The 20458-nt window shown below is 38.1% G+C and overlaps 1 protein-coding gene across 3 annotated transcripts in view; it reads right to left on the bottom strand.

Moving 5' to 3' along the window:
* Positions 1-20458, bottom strand: part of UGGT2 (UDP-glucose glycoprotein glucosyltransferase 2) — a 75145-nt gene that overhangs the window by 36717 nt on the left and 17970 nt on the right. For all 3 annotated transcript variants that reach the window (XM_042839091.1, XM_042839093.1, XM_042839092.1), the window contains exons 8-14: positions 17277-17377; positions 13490-13589; positions 10295-10355; positions 6126-6217; positions 4467-4617; positions 3291-3410; positions 378-463 (exon numbers count right to left, since the gene is read on the bottom strand). In XM_042839091.1, coding sequence (XP_042695025.1) covers positions 378-463; positions 3291-3410; positions 4467-4617; positions 6126-6217; positions 10295-10355; positions 13490-13589; positions 17277-17377 — 711 coding nt within the window. The remainder of the gene's footprint in view (positions 1-377; positions 464-3290; positions 3411-4466; positions 4618-6125; positions 6218-10294; positions 10356-13489; positions 13590-17276; positions 17378-20458) is intronic.

Below are 20458 nucleotides of genomic sequence, written 5' to 3'. Positions count from 1 at the left end.
ACTCAAAGAACCAAAACAAACAAAAAATCTCAAATTGTGTTTTTACCAATTATCTGCCTTCTTACAGGATATTCATTTTGCTTAGCATGCAATTTCACATGGGCATCCAGCAGGAGTGTTTGAGAATATAACTTTTTATCAGGTGTTTGCAGTACATCTTTCACACAGTCAGGTATATAATCTCTTTCAGCTCATTAGCTTCAGAATTTTTAATACTTCACAGGCTTAACGAGAGTAGCATACAGATAATGGCTTATTAGAATGTTGTGGCATTGGACTTCATTGGAATTCACACCTTTGCCTACAGAATAGAAGATGCAAAAAGGAAAGCAGCTTCCTTTCAAGACTTTCCTTCAATACTTTCAGGTTTTCCTTACCGAAGTGGTACATTATGATGATAGAATAATTCCACCAGTTTCATATAATCATCTGTATCTTTTTGGACAGGATCAACAAAAAGTACCTAGTAAGAGAAAAGATATTACAGACCAATATTTTTTCTTCATGCTAATTTCAGCGCTATGCACTCCAACTATTTTCAATTTCCTATAACACTAATGGTAAGAAACCATTAATAGTAAAAAAGAAGAAAACTTCAGAATTAATGAATTTGGAGGAAATACTGAGTCACTGTTTAATTTTTTTAATTATACTTCAAAGGAAGTAATGCTAATTTTTCCATTACTATTTGCATCTAACTCTCTTCTGTTGTGAAAACCAAACTAAAACAAGTAAACAGAATATGTTGACATAAGACTTTAACTGAAAAAAGGAGAACTGGAAGAAATTCTCTCCTGTCTCACATAGGCTTGTATTCACTGTTTCACTTGTTGAAGCTTGAGGTATAAAATACTCTTTTAAGCATACATCGAATCTAAATCTGTATTTGTCTGCATGGATAGATTACACTTATGCAGATTTAATCATCACATTGGTACACTATGCAATATATAGAATCATAGAATCATAGAATCATAGAATCACCAAGGTTGGAAAAGACCTAAAAGATCACCCAGTCCAACCGTTCACCTATTCCCAACAGCTCCCACTAAACCATGTCCCTCAACACAACATCCAGCCTTTCCTTGAACACCCCCAGGCTCGGTGACTCCACCACCTCCCTGGGCAGTCCATTCCAGTGCCTGACCACCCTTTCTGAAAAGTAATACTTCCTCATGTCCAGCCTGAATCTCCCCTGCCGTAGCTTGAAGCCATTCCCCCTGGTCCTATCACTGATGACACGAGAGAAGAGGCCGACCCCCAGCTCACTACAACCTCCCTTCAGGAAGTTATAGAGAGCAATGAGGTCTCCCCTGAGCCTCCTCTTCTCCAGGCTGAACATTCCCAGCTCCTTCAGCCTCTCCTCATATGGCCTGTGTTCCAGACCCCTCACCAGCTTTGTTGCCCTCCTTTGAACATGTTCCAGGGCCTCAACATCTTTCTTGCAGTGAGGGGCCCAAAACTGGACACAGTACTCGAGGTGCGGCCTCACCAGTGCTGAATACAGGGGACAATCACCTCTCTGCTCCTGCTTGCAACGCTGTTTCTGATGCAAGCCAGGATGCCATTAGCCTTCTTGGCCACCTGGGCACACTGTCGGCTCATGTTCAGCCGAGCATCAATCAATACCCCCAGGTCCATTTCCTCTACGCAGTCCTCCAGCCACACCGCCCCAAGCCTGTAGCGTCGCCTGGGGTTGTTGTAGCCGAAGTGCAGGACCCGGCATTTGGCCTTGTTGAAACTCATCCCATTGGCTTCAGCCCAGCTCTCCAGCCTGTCCAGATCCCTCTGTAGGGCCTCGCTACCCCCAGGCAGATCCACACTTCCAGCCAATTTGGTGTCATCTGCGAATTTACTGAGGGTAATCCCATGTATTCTTTCCACCTCTTAAATTATATATCCAGGCGGATCGTTCATTATTTTGCATTTCCACGTGTAACCCTTCAACGATATATAAAGGCAACCTAATTGCTTGAGAAGGAAACCTAAACCAGAGGTGAGTCTTCCAGGAAACTGGTAACACTTTCTAAAACAGTTTTAAAATGAAGCTTTCCTCTAGAAGTTGGTGGCCTGCTGGTACATAATTTCAGTCGTCACCTTTTGTCTCTTCATAGTGCTGTTTACTTACTAATCACAATGGTGACTCTATGAAGGATGGTCTCTTCTCACTGGTGACAGGATGAGGGGAAATGACCTTACGTTTCGCCAGGGTAAGTTTAGGTTGGATATCAGGAAACACTTCTTTACTGAAAGGGTTCTTAAGGACTGGAATAGGCTGTTGGTCTGTGGTTGAGTCACCATTCCTGGATGTGTTTAAAAACCGTTTGGATGTGGTGCTCAGGGACATGATTTACAGAGGGTTGTTAGAGTTGGGGTACTATGGTTAGGTCACGGTTGGACGCGATGGTCTTTAAGGTCTTTTCCAACCTGAGCGATTCTATGATTCTATGTTCTATGATTTCAATAAACTAAGAGGTTAATTTATAATGAGGTCAGTTGCATAGCATAAACACAGATTAACAGCTTGCTTGCAATGCCTCTAAACTAAAAAATAAATAGGGAATTAAAATATTGCTTTTTATGGCAGCATCTATAATAAGAAATTTCTCAATTAACTAATCTCAGTTGGACATTCACAAGTTAACTGTTGTGGGAAATCAGACAGATTTAAAAATAATTTCTTGTTGCTCTGAGAACCCTGATCTAGCTGTAGGTGTCCCAGTTCTTCGCAGGGGAGCTGGACTGGATGACCTTTAAGGGTCCTTCCAACTCAATTCTATTCTTCTTTGACAAGTAATACACAGCTCTTGTAGTAAGCTTACTTTAAGTAAGGTTTTTGAACTCCAGTTTTAGAGTCTTCACTTATGACCCTTTACTCTTACCTACTTTGAAGAATTTAATTTGAAGATGCAGTACTGTATATTTCTTCTGTCTTTGATCATTAATATCTGTTGTCTATTATCCATGGCCAAATGTACACAAAATGTACCAACATACACATACTTATATCACGATTAGAAAAGAAGTCTAGGTTACCAAGAAACTCTTTTTGCAGAATGCAATATTTAATATTAATTATAATTCTGAGATAATTTCATATAAATAAATCACCAAAAATCTGCTATGCTCAGTAGATAAAAGAAATAACACTTCTAGAAATCATGTTACTAATCACATCAGACTGACAACACAAGCAGCAGGCTCACAAAGTATGTGAGTTTTTCAATAACCTGTCTGTGCATATAGCAATACATACATACTGTGCAAAAAATCAACTTCTCCAAACTTACCAAATTATATAAATTGCGTCTGATCTGTGGTATAACTCCAGGAAATGTGGGTTTTAGCAGTTCCTGATAGCTTGCAGGCCATGTAACGTAGCTGCGGTCCTTTTCTATGTTGTTAATCCACTAAAACAAAAAAGCCAACCATTTAAAAACACACATTACCTAATGGATAAAATATGGATGTACAAATAAAGCTGTACTGAAATACACAGAAAATCCGGAAAAAGTAAAATCACTTACCCTCTTTTCTTAATTAGCAACAGGAAATAGATTGTAAAATTAACAGATCCTTTATTTTCAATAACACTACATATTTTTCAATTCGCAGTATGTTATAAAACTAATTATGAAAGGAAGAGGAAAAAAGATTCCTTGTGTTCTGAATCAAGATGCAAATAAAAACATTATTTCAAGTGTGAAAAGTACTTTTGCAACACTAAGGTCTTAACAGCTAATCAGGCAGGTATGTGTGTAACAGAACATAACCATACTGAAAAACATGCAATGTTTATCTGTCACCTGCTGTAGCACTTACTATAGATCAGAACAACTGAGTAATTAATATATTGTCAATTTCAGTCTATATTTATGTGTCTCTAAAAATACAGTTCCACCTTTTCCTTTCACTTTCGTATTATTATTAATGACTGTCTACTGCTCTTATACCGTTTTATGTGCAAACTAACTAAAACTGGCAAACAAAAGAAAGATACAGGCTTCTTTCAGTTGAAGAAAATGAGTATTTTGATGCCTTTCCATTTGCACATAATCTTTGTTTTGAAAACTAGGACCAAAGATAAACTTTGAAAAGTTGGACATTGGACAACTGTGAGCACTTCTATGTTCTCCACAATTCACTTATCATATTTGTAAGGTACACTTTGAAGCCTTCCATAACACAAAGATGTTACACAGTGAGATCAGCTGCTTCAAAGTCAAATTCTATTATGATTTGCAACTACTCTTCAATCCACTCTTCTTCTAAACATCCTACATGTTCCAATTTTACTGAGGCATACACAAGAGAAAGTTAACCCTAAAATACACCGAAGAGATTCCACCCTCAAAAATATGTTTTTATGTGCAGTATTTCAAAACAAAACCCAAAAACCCAGGACTTTTCTTAGATAGGGTTAATAAATGTATAGTATTTAAATAAATAATTCTTTAAATACTCACTATTATTGAAGAGTGACGAATGTCTAGTGCATAGCTGTTATCTGCTGGATGAATATGCAATCTCATAAATTTACTCAGGATTTCCTCCTGGATTCCAAGTTCATGAAGGCCATGCATTACTTTCCCTTCCACTTTAAGTGTCTCTAAAATACTTTTTCAGGAAAACAAAATGCATAATGACTATATAGAATTCTTTTCAAAGCATAAAAAGGAAAAATATTTCACAGACTCTTAATCCAAGGCTTATTTTTAGCATTAAAAATAATTCTAATGTTCTCCTGCTGTCACTGTCAAAACCAAAGTTTATTCCTACCACTGCACATATGTATCTTCAACATATTTCAAAACAGAATTATAACAGCTCATATAACTCCTGTTTATTCACATTTATTTTACACGAAGGAATTTCCTCTATCTTTAAGAAGAAGTGGCAGGACAGCAAACTGGAAGGCTGCTTGTTGCACTGTCCTGGTTGAGGCAGAAACCCAAGAGTGGATACTCTAAGCAGCAGCTTTGCAGACCTGGAGATAGGCAGCAATCAATGGAGACAAAGGCAAGCCCTATGTCTGCATCAAGGCAGGGCTATGGAAATGGTGGGGAGGAAACACATAGCTAAGGTGATGTGAAGAAAGCTCCCAGAGGACTCTGTAATACTTGCTGCAATTTGAAAATTCAATATAGCAACAGGAAGCAAGCCTGAAATACTTGCTTGTTAGAACACAGATTTTACATGTCTTCATTTCCATTTCATTCTGAGTTTTCCCTATTCTGAGAAGTTTCTTCTAAATTAATTGAAATTGGACTTAGAATTATCATTTCAATATGCCTACTATTATTTGCATCATTATTAAAAAAAAGAAGATGCAACTGTCTCTACTCAACACTCTGGCTGAGAAAAAAAGGTAAGTTTAAAAAACAAAACAAAACAAATACAAATGCTAGAATCAATAAAGTTTATGTATCTCCATGATGGAGAATGCACTGTGGGTGAGAAAATAAAAAATAAGAATTGCAGGTTGCCAAATCACAGGATAAGGAAAAAAAACGGAACCCTTCTGTCTTACTATCAGCAAATTTATGGACAGTAAAAACCAACAATGATGATTTTGAAGTACTCATGTCCATCCTGCTGTTGACAACATAAAGAATGGAAAATGACCACAAATTTTGAGAGGCAAATCATAGGAAATATAATTATACTGTAATTACACAAACTGCAAAAAGATTTTTTAAGCCAGATCATAACAACAGAATTCACTGGAAAAAAATTACCAGACACAGACTCACTGACATGCCTGAAATAATCCAGCTGAATGTAATACTTATTTTTTTTTCCCCTGATTCTTATAAAATGAAGATGAGAATGCACTTTATTTATTTTTTCAGAAGCATTCTTCCCATCTTTGTATGCATACATGTTGAATCCCTTCCATTTCCAAATTCATTTTAAGTGGGAAGACATGAAATTATATATAAGTTACAGAACAGACATTCCTAGAAAAAATACTTTTTTCAATTTCTTCCACACCGTTGGTATTCAAAGCAAAACTCTCTTTTGGAATATTTCCTGGCTCCCAGAGAGCAACACATTGTCACCATGAGCACAACTCCAGTATTCTTTGTAATCCTGTAATTTTCAAGACAAACATATTCTCTTACCTAAATGGATCATGAAAATCCAGGTCAATATGAAGGCCATTTAGAAATAAACGTGCTTCACCAGGTTGGATTCCAAGTGTTTCATGAAGGTGCTTAGAAATGAAAAGTATGGCTGATTATTTAGGTATATGTAAACACTAACACACAGACACAGGCGTATGTACAAAACTATAAGTAATTCTACTGAACAGACACATCAAATCTCTTCAGCATGGTAACTTCTTTTATCTGAGTGTTATTAGTAAAAATACTGAAAGCATACTTCTACACTTCCAGACCTTCAGGAAATATAAGTGAATTTGCCCCAAAAAACAACCTACACACTCCTACTTGTACACATTCTCAGTGTCTACTGACCAAAAGTGAAAATACACACAAATATAAAAATACGACTCATATTTTTTTGAAAAATTACCCCAAGAACACTCTTCCTAAAATCCATTAACTTCCAAATGGAGACCCTATATGTGGCCTTCAGTCCTCTACTAGAAACCAGCTTTCTCAAAATCTTCCAGTATTCAAAAAATGTGCAGTAGCAACTTGGGGGAATACAGTAAAAATAGACTAGAAGCAAACAATCTCATTTATCAAAGGTACCTTGAAAAAAAACAGACAAGGAGCAGAAGCATATCCTTGCTTTCCAAAGAAGAAAAAACTCCACAATATGTAAATAAACGAGTGAAGAAGGAAGTTTTTAGTACAGACTGCCTTATAATTTTTTTTTCCCAGAAAGCAGTGAGGCACCATGCTGTTCAAACTAACAACAGTGGCCATAGCAAGATAACAGGATCAACAACAGCAGTTTACTTAAGCTCACATCATGAGGAACTGTCAGATTTCCACATCTGACATAATTCCCAAAAGAGAACTAGGAAGTGGGAAAAAAAGAAACTTCTTTTTCCCCCCATTTAGCTTTCACTTATTGCATAAAACAACAAAAAATACAGTTTCAAGAAAAGCACACTTAGACCAAGCAGCTTGTACTGTATATTATTCCACTTATAAGATTGCATTTGTAGTTAGCAAATCTAATTCTGACCATGGTTTCAAAACCAGAGTTGTGCCACAAAGTCCTGTAACTACAGAAAATTCCCCATTATTGTCACTTGATTCAAGGAACAGACAGCAAACATAAGGAGGATTCCAGTCAGGGTGAGACATCTGAAGCACAAGCCTAATGAGGAGCTGCTGAGGGAACTGGGATTGTTTAGTCTGGAGAAGGGGAAGATCTCTACAGCTGAAGGGAGGTTGTGGTGAGGTGGGGATTGGCCTCTTCTCCCGGGTAACAGTGATAGGATAAGAGAGAATGGCCTCAAACTGGACCAAGGGAGGTTCCGGTTGGACATCTGGAAACATTTCTTCTTCGAAAGAGTGGTTAGGCACTGGAATGGGCTTCCCAGGGAGAAGGTTGATGTGTTCAAGAAATGTTCAGATGTTGTACTAAGAAATACGTTCTAGTGTGGAAATGTTGGTGATAGATGGACAGTTGGACTAAATGATTGTGTATGTCTTTCCTACCTTGATGATTCTATGATTAATAAGATATTAATAAAACTGCAACTGGCTGACTTAGGTCATACAAACATTAACTTAGCAAAATGTAAGAACAAAGAAGTATCAGTCACTAGATGCTGAAATGGAATTCTGTAGGGTTTTCAAATCCTTCATTATCACTGCAGGAGAACTGAGCTGAATCAGAGCTGAGACATATTACATAATTTTGATGCTAGGCATTTGATTGTTCAGTTCATCCATCTGCCTTAACAAACAATGATAGAAGGAGCATTTAGGCATCCAGGACTAGAATTTAATGCCCATAACATCCATATACTATCTTCTTGCTAAACTGTCAGCAAATTATTACACTGGAAGTTTTGTTTAACTGGATCTTCTTCTTTATTTATATATATGAGTTCTTTGTCTATTTTTTAGTTAGTTATCAACTAATTACATCTAAATCATCACATGCCTTTCAACTTTTAATACCTTTATTTTCTCCCATTACATTTACTATTCAACTTTCATTATCTTGAGAGGGAATCATTCAGTTACTCACAGCATGAGATCATATCTCTCCTGCTGCTAGATGGATGTACTACAGTTCAAGAATGCACATGTCAATTTATTGTGCAGTGTTCAGGAAGTTTCCCTACTTTTATTCAACATATTTTAGTTTTTAGCTGTGTAAAGACCTGTAGTCTCAAGTAGGATGTAATATGAAACATAAACTTAAGTACCTAAGATCCTGTTATAGTTAATGTATTCAATACAGTCTATGGAATCATAAAAGTGATTCACATAATCAACCACAAAGATTTCCAATGTCATTTGAGACGCTGCAAGGTTTCAAGATGAAGTCTGGAAAGTACAAGTCATGGAGAAAGGATGTCCCCATATCATGATCACCAGACTTGTGTGGCTATCTCAGATGCCCTGTGGCATCTCAAATGACATCAGAAATCCAAGTATAAGCAGCTCAGTCACACCCACAAAATAACCACTGAGTGAGCTGAATTGTTTTTCATGTCCACTGACTACACCTCCACTGTTATAGAATGAGTTTAGGTACTGATATAGATGTGTCTAAGTTTAGTTATCTCCTTTCCAAATCAAATCTTATTAACTTGCCTAGTCCTCGTATTTAATAGTAATTTTCATTTTAATTCCTGATATATGTTTAATTTTTCTGCATTTTTGGGGTAGAGAAGTAGAAAACTGTACTTGAAGCAATACACTGTAAAGACTTCATCAAGTGGTATGGAAGGACCTGATCTTAACATTCATATACTCTGAAGAAACTATGACAGGGCTACGTTTTGCTTTGTCTTGACTACGCCCTGTACAACAAGGAGATACAGAAAAACACATGTCTCAGATGTAGAATGAAAGCCATGGAGAGGGGTGCAGATACTGCGCTGCTTCTATGAGCAAAAACTATAAAACTTTTTACTAGAGGAAGAAGCAAGAAGTCTCCATAATGCAAAGCTCACCCAAAGATCTCAGAGAAAACACCGAAATGCATCATCTACCCAAGAATCAATACAGCACCTTGGGCACAAGAAGGGTGAAGGGCACAAGATGGTGAAAAAATCGCAAAAGAGGAAGTTACAAAAGTTGCAGAGTGCCTTAAGTAAGAAATAAACTCCATCACTGCACTGGCTGGTCAGTCTTAACATCATACAAAAACATACGTTCTGACCAACAGAAGTCACAGAAAAAAATCAGCTGAATGTTGCCTACTCAGAACTTAATTGGCACACAACAAGAAATCAGATTTTCCAAAACTAGTTACAGGGTTTGTTCACCACTCTCCCTCTTTGACAGCAAACAGCCACTTGAAGAAATGTCTGCTTCTTGAGTACACACTGCTTAACAATGGTTGTCAAGTCAATAGCAATGTCAACTAAAAACTGGGTAATAAATATTAAAGAAAGATTAAGTACACGGATATGCCATCCAGTCAAGGATGACATTTACATGACCAAGTGATACAAAAACAACCAGGTCTTTAAAAGATTTGTTAAAAACAAAAGAATGATGATTTGTCATTTCATGTGAGCAAATCTAAAAGCTTGGCGGCTATTGTTTAATACTGAATTTGAAACAACAAATCCAAACTCCATACTGAGACAGAAAAAGCAAAGAGGCACCTTAGCATTGACCTGAGATCAGCCAAAACACACAGATGATTCTCTGTGTGACACAACGAACAAAAGATGCAGTGCAGGAAGGATGAAAATAAATCCACCATTTATCACAGATGATGTTCAATATAGCCTGCAGAAGAGTTGTATAGGTGACGCCAGGAATGTGGAAAGCTCCAAACCGACGCACCCTGTGAGATGAACAGCAGACCTAGATTCAACACCAAGTACTAGAGAAGATTAACAGCTATAATAGCCTACAGTGAAAGACTGAACACAGTGCTCCATAAAAAACTGCCTGTCCTTGCCTAATTCTGCAAAGCAAAGAGGGTGAAAGGCAGAAGTGCCAAGAACAGCAGAAAATAAAAATAATGAATTGAGAATTTCAATATTATTTATGTAGTACATGATGATAACACTTCTGCTCTGAAAGAAACCATGTGAAAGTTGCTGCACTCATACAGATGTCCAAATGCAGCAATATGACAGTAACTCAAATGGGTACTGGAAGAAATAAAAGCAAACCTTCTGATTTTCTTCTATTTCATTTCTCATTTGCTTGTCGACAGGCACTCTGGTCAATGATCTGTAAAAATAAAATACCAGCCACACTCAAACGTTTTCATTTTAAAATTAAATTAATGCAAAATTATTTTAATATCATATTTAGTGTACTGAATTGAAAAATGCTATAATTGAGACAAAATGTCTCAATGCATAGTCTTATGTTTTATTTTTAAAACAAATATCTTCTCCTGTGCTACTCTAGTTAATGTAAGTTTCAAAGTTAGGCTGCGTTGTTGAAGTAGTATTATTACCGTTTTTTACACAACACTCAGTCTTTCCTCTTACCTATCTGAAAAATAGTATGCATACTATAAAAAAGTAAGTCATAGATCATCATCAAGATCATCTAAAATATTACCTAACCAAATGTCATATTTGTATATTTTAAGTTATGTTAGTAACTCATCGCTACTCAGCATTAAAGCACAGGTGGCCAAGGACACAATGTGATGCTTTGCCCTTTCTTTTGCAAAAACATATGCAAAGAATGACTTCTTTAAAATTGGCTGAGATTAGAAAAGAGATTTATTGATTAAGAACAGGTTGAGTATTCACAAGCAGTTGAAAATTTACTTTTCTTAGCCATTCTACTTCTAAGAGATAATCTTCTTTTTTATCTTATTTACCTTTCAAGACTGTTTTTCCTTCGCCTGCCACAAGGTCTGAGTTTATCACTATCAGGCTAAGGTGAAGTACACCCAGAGGAAAATTAATCTAATCAGATTACAAGAAGTCCCAAGCCATATTAATCTAAATGTGATTATCCTAATAAGCGCTAACATAATTACTGTACTGTCTACATATTTTCTCCCCAAACACAAAAAAAATGTATGTAACTGTGTATGGTTTAGGAAATCTGGATGGGGCTTAAAGAAAAACTGAAGTCATTCTAAATCTGAAGATTAACCAAACAGAATTAAGAACTAAGTCAACTTCAATATTCACAGTAGCAAAACAGTTATTTATATACAGTTATATATGTACAGTATAACAGTTATATATATAGAAACTCTCACTTCCACTCTCTCCAAAAAAAAATGGTTTAATAAATCTTGTTAATAAATTCTCTCTACTCTATGTCAGGAATAATACTTAAGATCAGTTACTTCAAATAAGAATTCAAGTGATCAAGGAGACCTTGTTACGAGCAAACAACGTGATTTCCACATTTTGTTTGCAGAATTCATCACAGCTTAGCCTTCTCTATGTAAGTTCCTTTTTCCCCTGATGCCCTGTAAATAGTCTGGTGGGTTCTTTTTGTTACCACGAATCCCTTCTGGAACGTGAGATGAAATGGCAGTAGGTGGTCAAGAAGGAACTGTATTTATACAAGCTCATAGTTGGCTTGAAATTGGCCAAAATAGGAAAGGTGTAACTCAAACTGTGATGTCAAAGACAGTACTAAACAGCAGTCAAAACACCCTCAGCAGTCAGTGGAGGGTGAGCTTAACGACTGCTGTGTATGATTACTGCTTATGATTATAGGAAGAAACCCAAGAGTATTTTAATTCCTGTTACTGTATTCTTAAATAACAGATATTTTTGAAACATAAATAACAAATCAAAGCTGTAAATTATCTTATAAAATCTTATCAAAACATCAGCATGAAATGTATCATTTGTTAGACTATTCAAATATGATGATATTTTGTAAAATCCATTTCAGCTGACACAGAAATGCAGGTTATAAAATAGAAAGTGGAAGAAACTTTCAAGGGACAGCATATTAATTTTTATGGCCTAGAGAATCCTTCAATTTTTAAGGAACATATAATATTGAACTTTTATTTTCATAACTACAGTTCTAAAATTTTTATACACCATTTTCAAACCAAAATTTGCATAATGAAAGAACAGGCAATTTCATGTCAAAACTATGTGGAATGTAAAACAATTTTTGGACACTCTTTTTAGACAGTACCCCTCTGATTTATGATTGCTGTCAATGGAGACCTACTAATTTTTTAAATTATTTAAATATTTGTAACCTTTCACGTTCAAGATAACAGTAAATTATACAGGGCGAGAACTGCAACTTCCCTTTTAGTAGATTTAAAGTCTTATACTTTTCCCCAGAAAAATCGAAATAAAATGGCTCAAGAGTAGGTAAATTGTTCTGCAGTGCCACAAACAGACAGTGGGAGTTGCAGTGGGATATAACAGTTAATGGCTTTTGAAATCAGTGACCTGAATGCCACCTAGACTATTTCATGCTGTCTTCTCTCCAGTACTTTACAGAATAGAACTGACCTTGCAGTTCAACATTATGTACATTTCTACTCCTTTGCAATGAAAAGCTGCATTTCCTACTTGCTAATCCATGTGTAAACTTGTACCTTACCATTTTGTAATAATTATGTTTCAGGAATTTTAAACCTTATTTTACTTCCATTACAGTGCAGATTTTTGCTAGCAGAAAATCAGAGATGACATTGAAACATTACATGATAGTTAAACAAGAGTTATAAAATGTGAAAGCACACTGAGTTAAAGACCGTATTTAGCATCATCTTTAATTCAGTACTTCAAGCCAATAGTGCTGATAAATTACGTGAAGAATTTATTAAATGTAGAGAAAAACATTTCTCATTTGCAGTACAATTGTCTTGCAGGAAAGCAATCCTTGATATTAGCACAAAGGAAATTGTTATTAATCTATTTACCTTGATCTTTTGTTAAGTAACCTGTAATTGAAGACAGATCCTCCCCTGTAAAAACTCTAACATACAGAAGCCAGGATCATATCTAACAAACAATATTGTGCTTAGAACTAAGCGTGGGTCGATCTCCTATGAAATTAACAGAATTTTGTCTACTCTTAGTGCAAGTAGGTCTGCTATTAATTCAACAGAACTTTGCATCTGTGAAAATGTAATTCCAGTAAAAGCCAGGACTAGGCCTTCAACCACGAGTGCATGAAGGATTAGGATGCCTATAGGATACCTCATGCAAGAGAAGGAAAACATTTAAGAGACCAATCATGAATTCTCCGAGGAATTATTATCTACTCAATGAAACTGTCTGGAATGCATCTAGCAAGCTGTAAAACATGAATACCTGTCTGCAGAATTTGGGTATAAATTGGAATTGCAGTTATTAAGTTCAAAAACAAACATAAAAACAGAATTTGAAAAACAAGTTGAAGTATCATACCTGGCTCTTATTGGGAAGTTCTGAGCTATGTCTTTCATCACCTTTAAGGCATCATAAGCAGGGGTAGACATAATTCGAGCAGCTGCTTGAAAGCTAAGATCTGGGAAAAAAAACCACTGGTAATATCAATATTGCCTACAATCAGAAAACCCTTCCATATACACTTTATTTTTTTCTAATGTTTCAATTAGACATTTTACAAGATTATAGAGGTTGAAAAGACAGGCATTTAAGAAGCTGAAAGCACCAAAATCAGGGCTTCCCAAACAACTTCTGTTTGGGCATCTTGTGCAAAATATAAATGCAATTTCCAGATTTTACAAAAACATAGTGAAATAAGATAATACATGGTATTACATCAGTATTATAAATACATCAAGTTCAAACGTAGATATGGATCGACCCATTGCACTGCAGAAAAAGGTCTTTATAGCTCTGGGATTTCACACGTTTTTCAGAGAACTGATAGAATAAATCTAAGAAGTCAGTACTGATTCTGACTGTATTCTGAGTTAGCCTGATATAAGGTGCACCCGAGTGGAATGAGAAGGGGAGTTTGAGAGGTGGATAGTTCACTAGAAATTTCTTAATTTTATAGCAGTACTTTGATTAATGAATCACTGTTTTCATAACCAACATTTCAGATCTCTTTCAACAACCACATGAGCTGTGATCAAGTGAAGCAATACCGAGTTGTTATTGCTACTACAGGTAATAATGCCTCATCTGCTGTGCACTGGGGATGTGTACTTAAAAGCCTTGCATAATCGTTCAAAATTACTAATCTTTTCCATCTAATGCTGAACAGCTTAGAGCACAGATATTGAAATCCCCTTGAGGAAGGCAGGTATGTCTTTGTACTTTCTTGGTTTTCTCTTGTCAGAGACTTGTATTTAAAGACCTCCCTGTTTTGGCACTCAACACAGATGAGAGAGCAGTGTAGGGCATCTTGGGGAAAAAGATGAGTCAGAGCTTAAATTAGATCTCAAAGTATGCTTTGAAAGCTAATGAAGCACTAGAAATCAAGAAGGTGCTCACACAGATAAAAGAATGAGTTATTAAAGGGAATATCACATCACAGAATCACAGAATCACAGAATCACAGAATCACAGAATCACAGAATCACAGAATCACCCGGGTTGGAAGGGACCTCAAGGATCATGTAGTTCCAACCCCCCTGCCTAGCAGGGCCACCAAACACACACATTCAGATCAGGTTGCCCAGGACCCTGTCCAACCTGGCCTTAAACACATCCAAGGACGGGGCATCCACAACCTCCCTGGGCAGCCCGTTCCAGGGCCTAACCACTCTCCTTGTATAGAACTTCCCCCTAACATCCAACCTAAATCTTCCCTCCTTCAACTTCGATCCATTTCCCCTAGTCCTGCTGTTGTCAGCCCTTTTGAAGAGTTTACTCCCCTCGTGGGTGTAGGTTCCCTTCAGGTATTGATAGGCTGCAGTGAGGTCACCCCGCAGCCTTCTCTTCTCCAGGCTGAACAAGCCCAACTCCCTCAGCCTGTCCTCATAGGGGAGGTGCTCCAGCCCCCTGATCATCTTAGTCACCCTCCTCTGGACCCTTTCCAAAATCTCAATGTCTTTCTTGTACTGAGGGCTCCACACCTGGACACAGTACTCCAGATGGGGCCTCACAAGAGCCGAGTAGAGAGGGACGATCACCTCCCTGTCCCTGCTGACCACCCCTCTCCTGATGGAGCCCAGGATCCCATTTGCCTTTCGAGCTGCCAGAGCGCACTGCTGGCTCATGTTCAGTCTCTCGTCCATCAGGACCCCCAGGTCCTTCTCTGCCGAGCTGCTCTCAAGGACCACTCCTCCCAGCCTGTACGGGTGCCTGGGGTTCTTCCGGCCCAAATGCAAAACCTTGCACTTGCCGTGTTGAACCTCATTAGGTTCACCCGAGCCCAGCCCTCCAGCCTGTCGAGGTCCCTCTGAATGGCATCCCTTCCTTCCACCGTATCAACCGCACCACTCAGCTTGGTGTCGTCAGCAAACTTGCTGAGGGTGCACTCAATTCCCTCATCGATGTCATTAATAAAGATGTTAAAGAGCACCGGTCCCAAGACAGACCCTTGGGGGACACCACTTGTTACCGGCCTCCACCTGGACATAGAGCCATTGACCACCACCCTCTGTCTGCGGCCTTTCAACCAGTTTCTTACCCATCGGGTCGTCCACCCATCAAATCCACTTCCCTCCAATTTGGAGATGAGGATGTGGTGGGGGACCATGTCAAAGGCCTTGCTCAGGTCCAGGTAAATGACATCGGTCGCCTTCCCTTCGTCCACCAATGCCGTCACTCCATCATAGAAGGCCACAAGATTAGTTAGGCATGACCTTCCTTTGGTGAAGCCGTGCTGGCTGTCTCGGATCACATGCTCATTCTTTATGTGATCGAGCATGTTGTCCAGGAGGATCTGTTCCATGATCTTCCCAGGCACGGAGGTGAGACTCACCGGCCTGTAGTTCCCCGGGTCCTCCCTGCTCCCCTTCTTGTATATGGGAGTGACGTGACCCTTCCTCCAGTCATCCGGGACCTCACCTGACAGCCACGACTTCTCAAATATGATGGAGAGCGGCTCGGCAACCACCTCAGCCAGCTCCTTCAGGACCCTGGGATGCACGCCATCCGGCCCCATAGACTTGAATTCATTCAGTCTAAGGAGGCACTCTCGGACTTGCTCTGCCCTTACAGTGGGGAGGGATTTACCTCCTTGGTCCCCACATAGAGGTTTGGGGATGCAGGGTTCAGGGACGTGAAAAAGACTAGAATCCTGGCCACCAGTGAAGACCGAGGTGAAGAACTCATTCAGCACCTCAGCTTTCTCTTCATCTGTTGAAGCCAGTTCTCCTTTTAAATTTACCAAAGTAGGTACGCCTGTTTTGGCCTGTCTCTTCTGGCCAATGTACCTGTAGAAGGTTTTCTTATTGTTTTTCACGTCCCTTGCCAACATCAATACTCTGTGCATCGTTTTTCATTATGAATAGCAAATCTAATTACTTATCTAAAACATATGGCTCTTAAACTGGATTCTTGAATAGTGTTTAGGGTTTGCCTGACAGCTGAAGGAGTTTTGGTTAAATTTGGTTAAATTCTTACTTGGAAACTAAATCAAGAAAACCAGAAAGTAGCTGAGCTGCTAACACAGCTAATATCATTAGCTACTGAGAATGAACTAGAGAAAACAATCGCATCAGGATGACAAGTATCAGTGTACCATACAAAGAAAGAGCTGAAGACCTCAACTAAAAAGGTCCCAAATGTACTCTTCACAAGTCAGTACCAACTTTTCTGGCACTGAACAAACAGCTTCCCAGCTTGAATAATTTCAACACCCGTATGAGCTGTCTGTCTGGATTGCAGCATCAATTTCATTTCTGTTTATAGAGCATCACCACAGAAAAGGCAACCACTAAACAGAAACCTTATACTCGCTTTTAAAGGTAGACACTAAAGAGATCAGAGCTGAAACTAACTTTACATTTGAGATAACATGTCCATCAGAAAACTGCAATTTCATTTCTGTGTTTAAAATCAGTAAATCTAATATTGGTCCTCCATCACATAAAATGAATTCAACATTCCTCCAATTTCTACCACATAATGCTAGCATAAGAAGTAACATGTTCTTTTAAAATACCTGATATAGTACTGTTTTTAATGAAACTATATGCTTATTTAATTAAAAAAAAAAAGTATTAGAATACTGGTACATCAACATAATAAAGGAAAATAGCATTGTGATAATACAGAAAACTATTCTACATACCTTGTAATTCCCAAACCTTTAGTGGTTCCATGGTGTTTGTAGTTTCAATTAGATGTTTTTTAAACTCTTTCAGATTATTTTTCAGGTCAGGATGCAATTGTCTATACCAAAATGTTTTAAAATGAAGATAAAATTAATGATATCCATCAATGTCTGATTTATCTACTGCATGAAACTGAAAGTTGTTATAAACTAAACTGTACAGTTAGTTTACCACAGCATAAAACATACCTAATGGTATATTAACTGTATAATCAACCTGAATTGTGCAGTAACACACAGCTTGTTGTATTACCCATGAAACACATAAGCAAGCTAGTGGCTGTAGGGAATGAGAATGCCAGGCAGGAGAATCTTTCATAAATTAACATCACTGCCAAAATCAAGCTACTGAGCACGCAAGGCACTACTTAGACTTGAAGACAAGCACAGCTGCCCAAAAACTTGGCTATCTGGTGAATGCAGATACATCCACCTGGTGACAGGTCACGAGTGGTGATCCACAGGGGTTGGTATCGGGGTCTTTCCTCTTCAGTAACATTACTGATGACCTGAATGAGGGCATTGAGTGCACCCTCAGTAAGTTTGCAGATGACACCAAGTTGGGAAGAAGTGTCGATCTGCCTGACAGTAAGAAGGCCCTACACAGAAATCTGGAGAGGCTGGATAGCTGGGCTGAGACCAACGGGATGAAGTTCCACAAGACTAAGTGCCGGGCCCTGCACTTTGGCCACAACCCCAGGCAATGCTACAGGCTTGGGACAGAGTGGCTGGAAGAATGTGCGGAAGAAATGGACTGGGGGCATTGATCAACACTCGCCTAAACATGAGCCAGTAATTTGCCCAGCAGGCCAAGAAGGTCAGCAGCATCCTGAAATAGTGTTGCCAGCAGGAGCAGGGAGGTGATCATCCTCCTGTACTCAGCACTGGTGAGGCCGCACCTCAAGTACTGTGTTCAGTTTTGGGCCCCTCACTACAGGAAAGACACTGAGGTCCTGGAGCGTGTCCAGAGAAGGGCAACGAAGCTGTGAGGAGTTGGGAGCACATGTATTATGAGAAGCAGCTGAAGGAACTGGGATTGTTTAGCCTGGAGAAGAGGAGGCTGAGGGGAGACCTCATTGCTCTCTGCAATTACCTGAAGGGAGGTTGTGGCAAGGTGGGTATTGGCCTCTTCTCCTATGTAACACAGGACTAGAGGGAATGGCCTCAAGTTGCACCAGGAGAGATTCAAGTTGGACGTTAGGAAAAATTTCATTGAAAGAGCAATGACGTTCTGGAATGGGCTTCCCAGGGAGATGGTGGAGTCACCATCCTGGAGGGGTTCAAGAAACATTTAGATGTTGTACTGAGGAACATGGTTTAGAGGGGAAATACTGGTGATAAGTGGACAGCTGTACTGGATGATCTTGGAGGTCTTTTTCAATCTTGGTGATTCCATGATTCTATGATCTTTTCCCAAAACAGTTGGGCAATGAAGCTTTGAAAGCAAAACCTCAGCCTGTGATAAGACTTTCCAATGGCAAACAATCTCCTTTAGATTTCTCAAGACTCTTCCATGAGATTATAGAACAAGAAGTAAAAAGTAGCTAAAAACCATATATTTAAAGCATCAAGACTGATTTCCATAATATTTCATCTCACTGTATACATGAAGAAGTTTCACAAGTAATTTTGTGTTCCTTCCCCCAAAATCTTTTTTAGCTGTTGGATGCTTTTTATAAAAGAACGTTACCCATTATAGGAAAAAAAAAAATCATATATGAAGTTTGTTGTTCTGGATCAAAATGAAATCTAGGTTCCTCAAAGAAAGCAGGCTTAACTGAAAAGGGAATCAAAGATAGAAAACATCTTTTTTCTTATAACACAAATGATACAAGTAGAAATGACAAACATGGTTTGTACTCCTATAAATTCCTCCATGAATTAGCACTTTTAACTAGTTTTGAACTTTCTAATTACGATTTTAACTGTTTTCCTCGCAAATTTATATTGATAATTTTTTTTTTCTTCAGACCCCCAGCTCTTCTGTGAATTAAAGGCAATTGAGTAATTAGACTTAGCTACAAGCTACAATCAAGATTGAATATTGACGCTTGCTACTTTGTTTCTGTTGATCATTTATACTACAGATCAATGTAAACACAAAATTGGGCACATGTAAAGACTACTTAAAAGAAGCTGTCCTTCTCTGGGTATGTATTATCATGTATTATCATGAATTATGTTATTTCGCATAACCAAGCAGTTATGGATATAAGCAGAAGTTATAACATCTTAGAAAGACAATATTTCACAGCTAAGAGAAGAATAAGCTTTGGCATGGCTATAACTGAGGGACAATCTAAAGATTCTTGTCACATCTCTTTCATCTCCAGTATGAAAAATGGAAAAAACAAGATCCTAGAAACACTGGTTTCTGAGTAATCATCTGACAGCTTCACAAATTGGCTACAGTGCAACACGAAGAGCCTAAGTATAGCTAAACCTAGCACAATCCAAGAAGAAAAAAGCTCAGATAAAAATATGCCATAAGTATCTGATTTAACCTGCTGCAAAAGGTCTCTCTACAGATAGAAGAAGCGATAAGAAAGCTTGCGCTTCTATCTCAATGTGTTTATCTTTAAAACGGTAGAATTTAGCAGATCAAAACTCTGGGAAGCCATAAAGTTTGGTGAGAATATCTACAAGTTCACTTTTTGCTTTAAAAGATAAGAGAAAATGACACTAAAGAAGACCTACAATCCTGCTTCAGGAAAAGGGAAGCACTTTTGATGGTTGCAATCATGAAATGAATCAATCAATGAATGACCAGAAATAGCCCACAGATCTCAATAGGAGAGTAGCATCCAATTTCTTCTATCAATTGGATTAACAGACTGTGACTTGGAAACAGAAGTTCCTGCAAGAGCAGAACACAAATTAACAAATAAATATATCACCCCTTAAGCCCAGGAAATTTATGACTATTCACTTTGCAATCACACCTATTTTTTCATGTCTGTATCTAAGGTCTTGTTTCTCAGAGGGAATTTCTGCCTTTGAAAATAGTTTATTGCACACATTTGAAGAAAATCAGGAGGCTAAAAGCAATAAATTGAAATTAGTAGACTAAACAATGATTGCATCTGTACACTAACAAGGCATACAATAACGAATTAATCAGAATTTTCAGCCACAGAGAA

This window comes from Centrocercus urophasianus, unplaced genomic scaffold (genome assembly GCF_019232065.1).
Source record: "Centrocercus urophasianus isolate 14NV4802_14NV808 unplaced genomic scaffold, USGS_Curo_1.0 seq_9, whole genome shotgun sequence".
Taxonomy (NCBI): Eukaryota; Metazoa; Chordata; class Aves; order Galliformes; family Phasianidae; genus Centrocercus; species Centrocercus urophasianus.
Note: the sequence above shows the minus strand (reverse complement) of the source record. Positions and strands in the feature narration are given on the sequence as shown.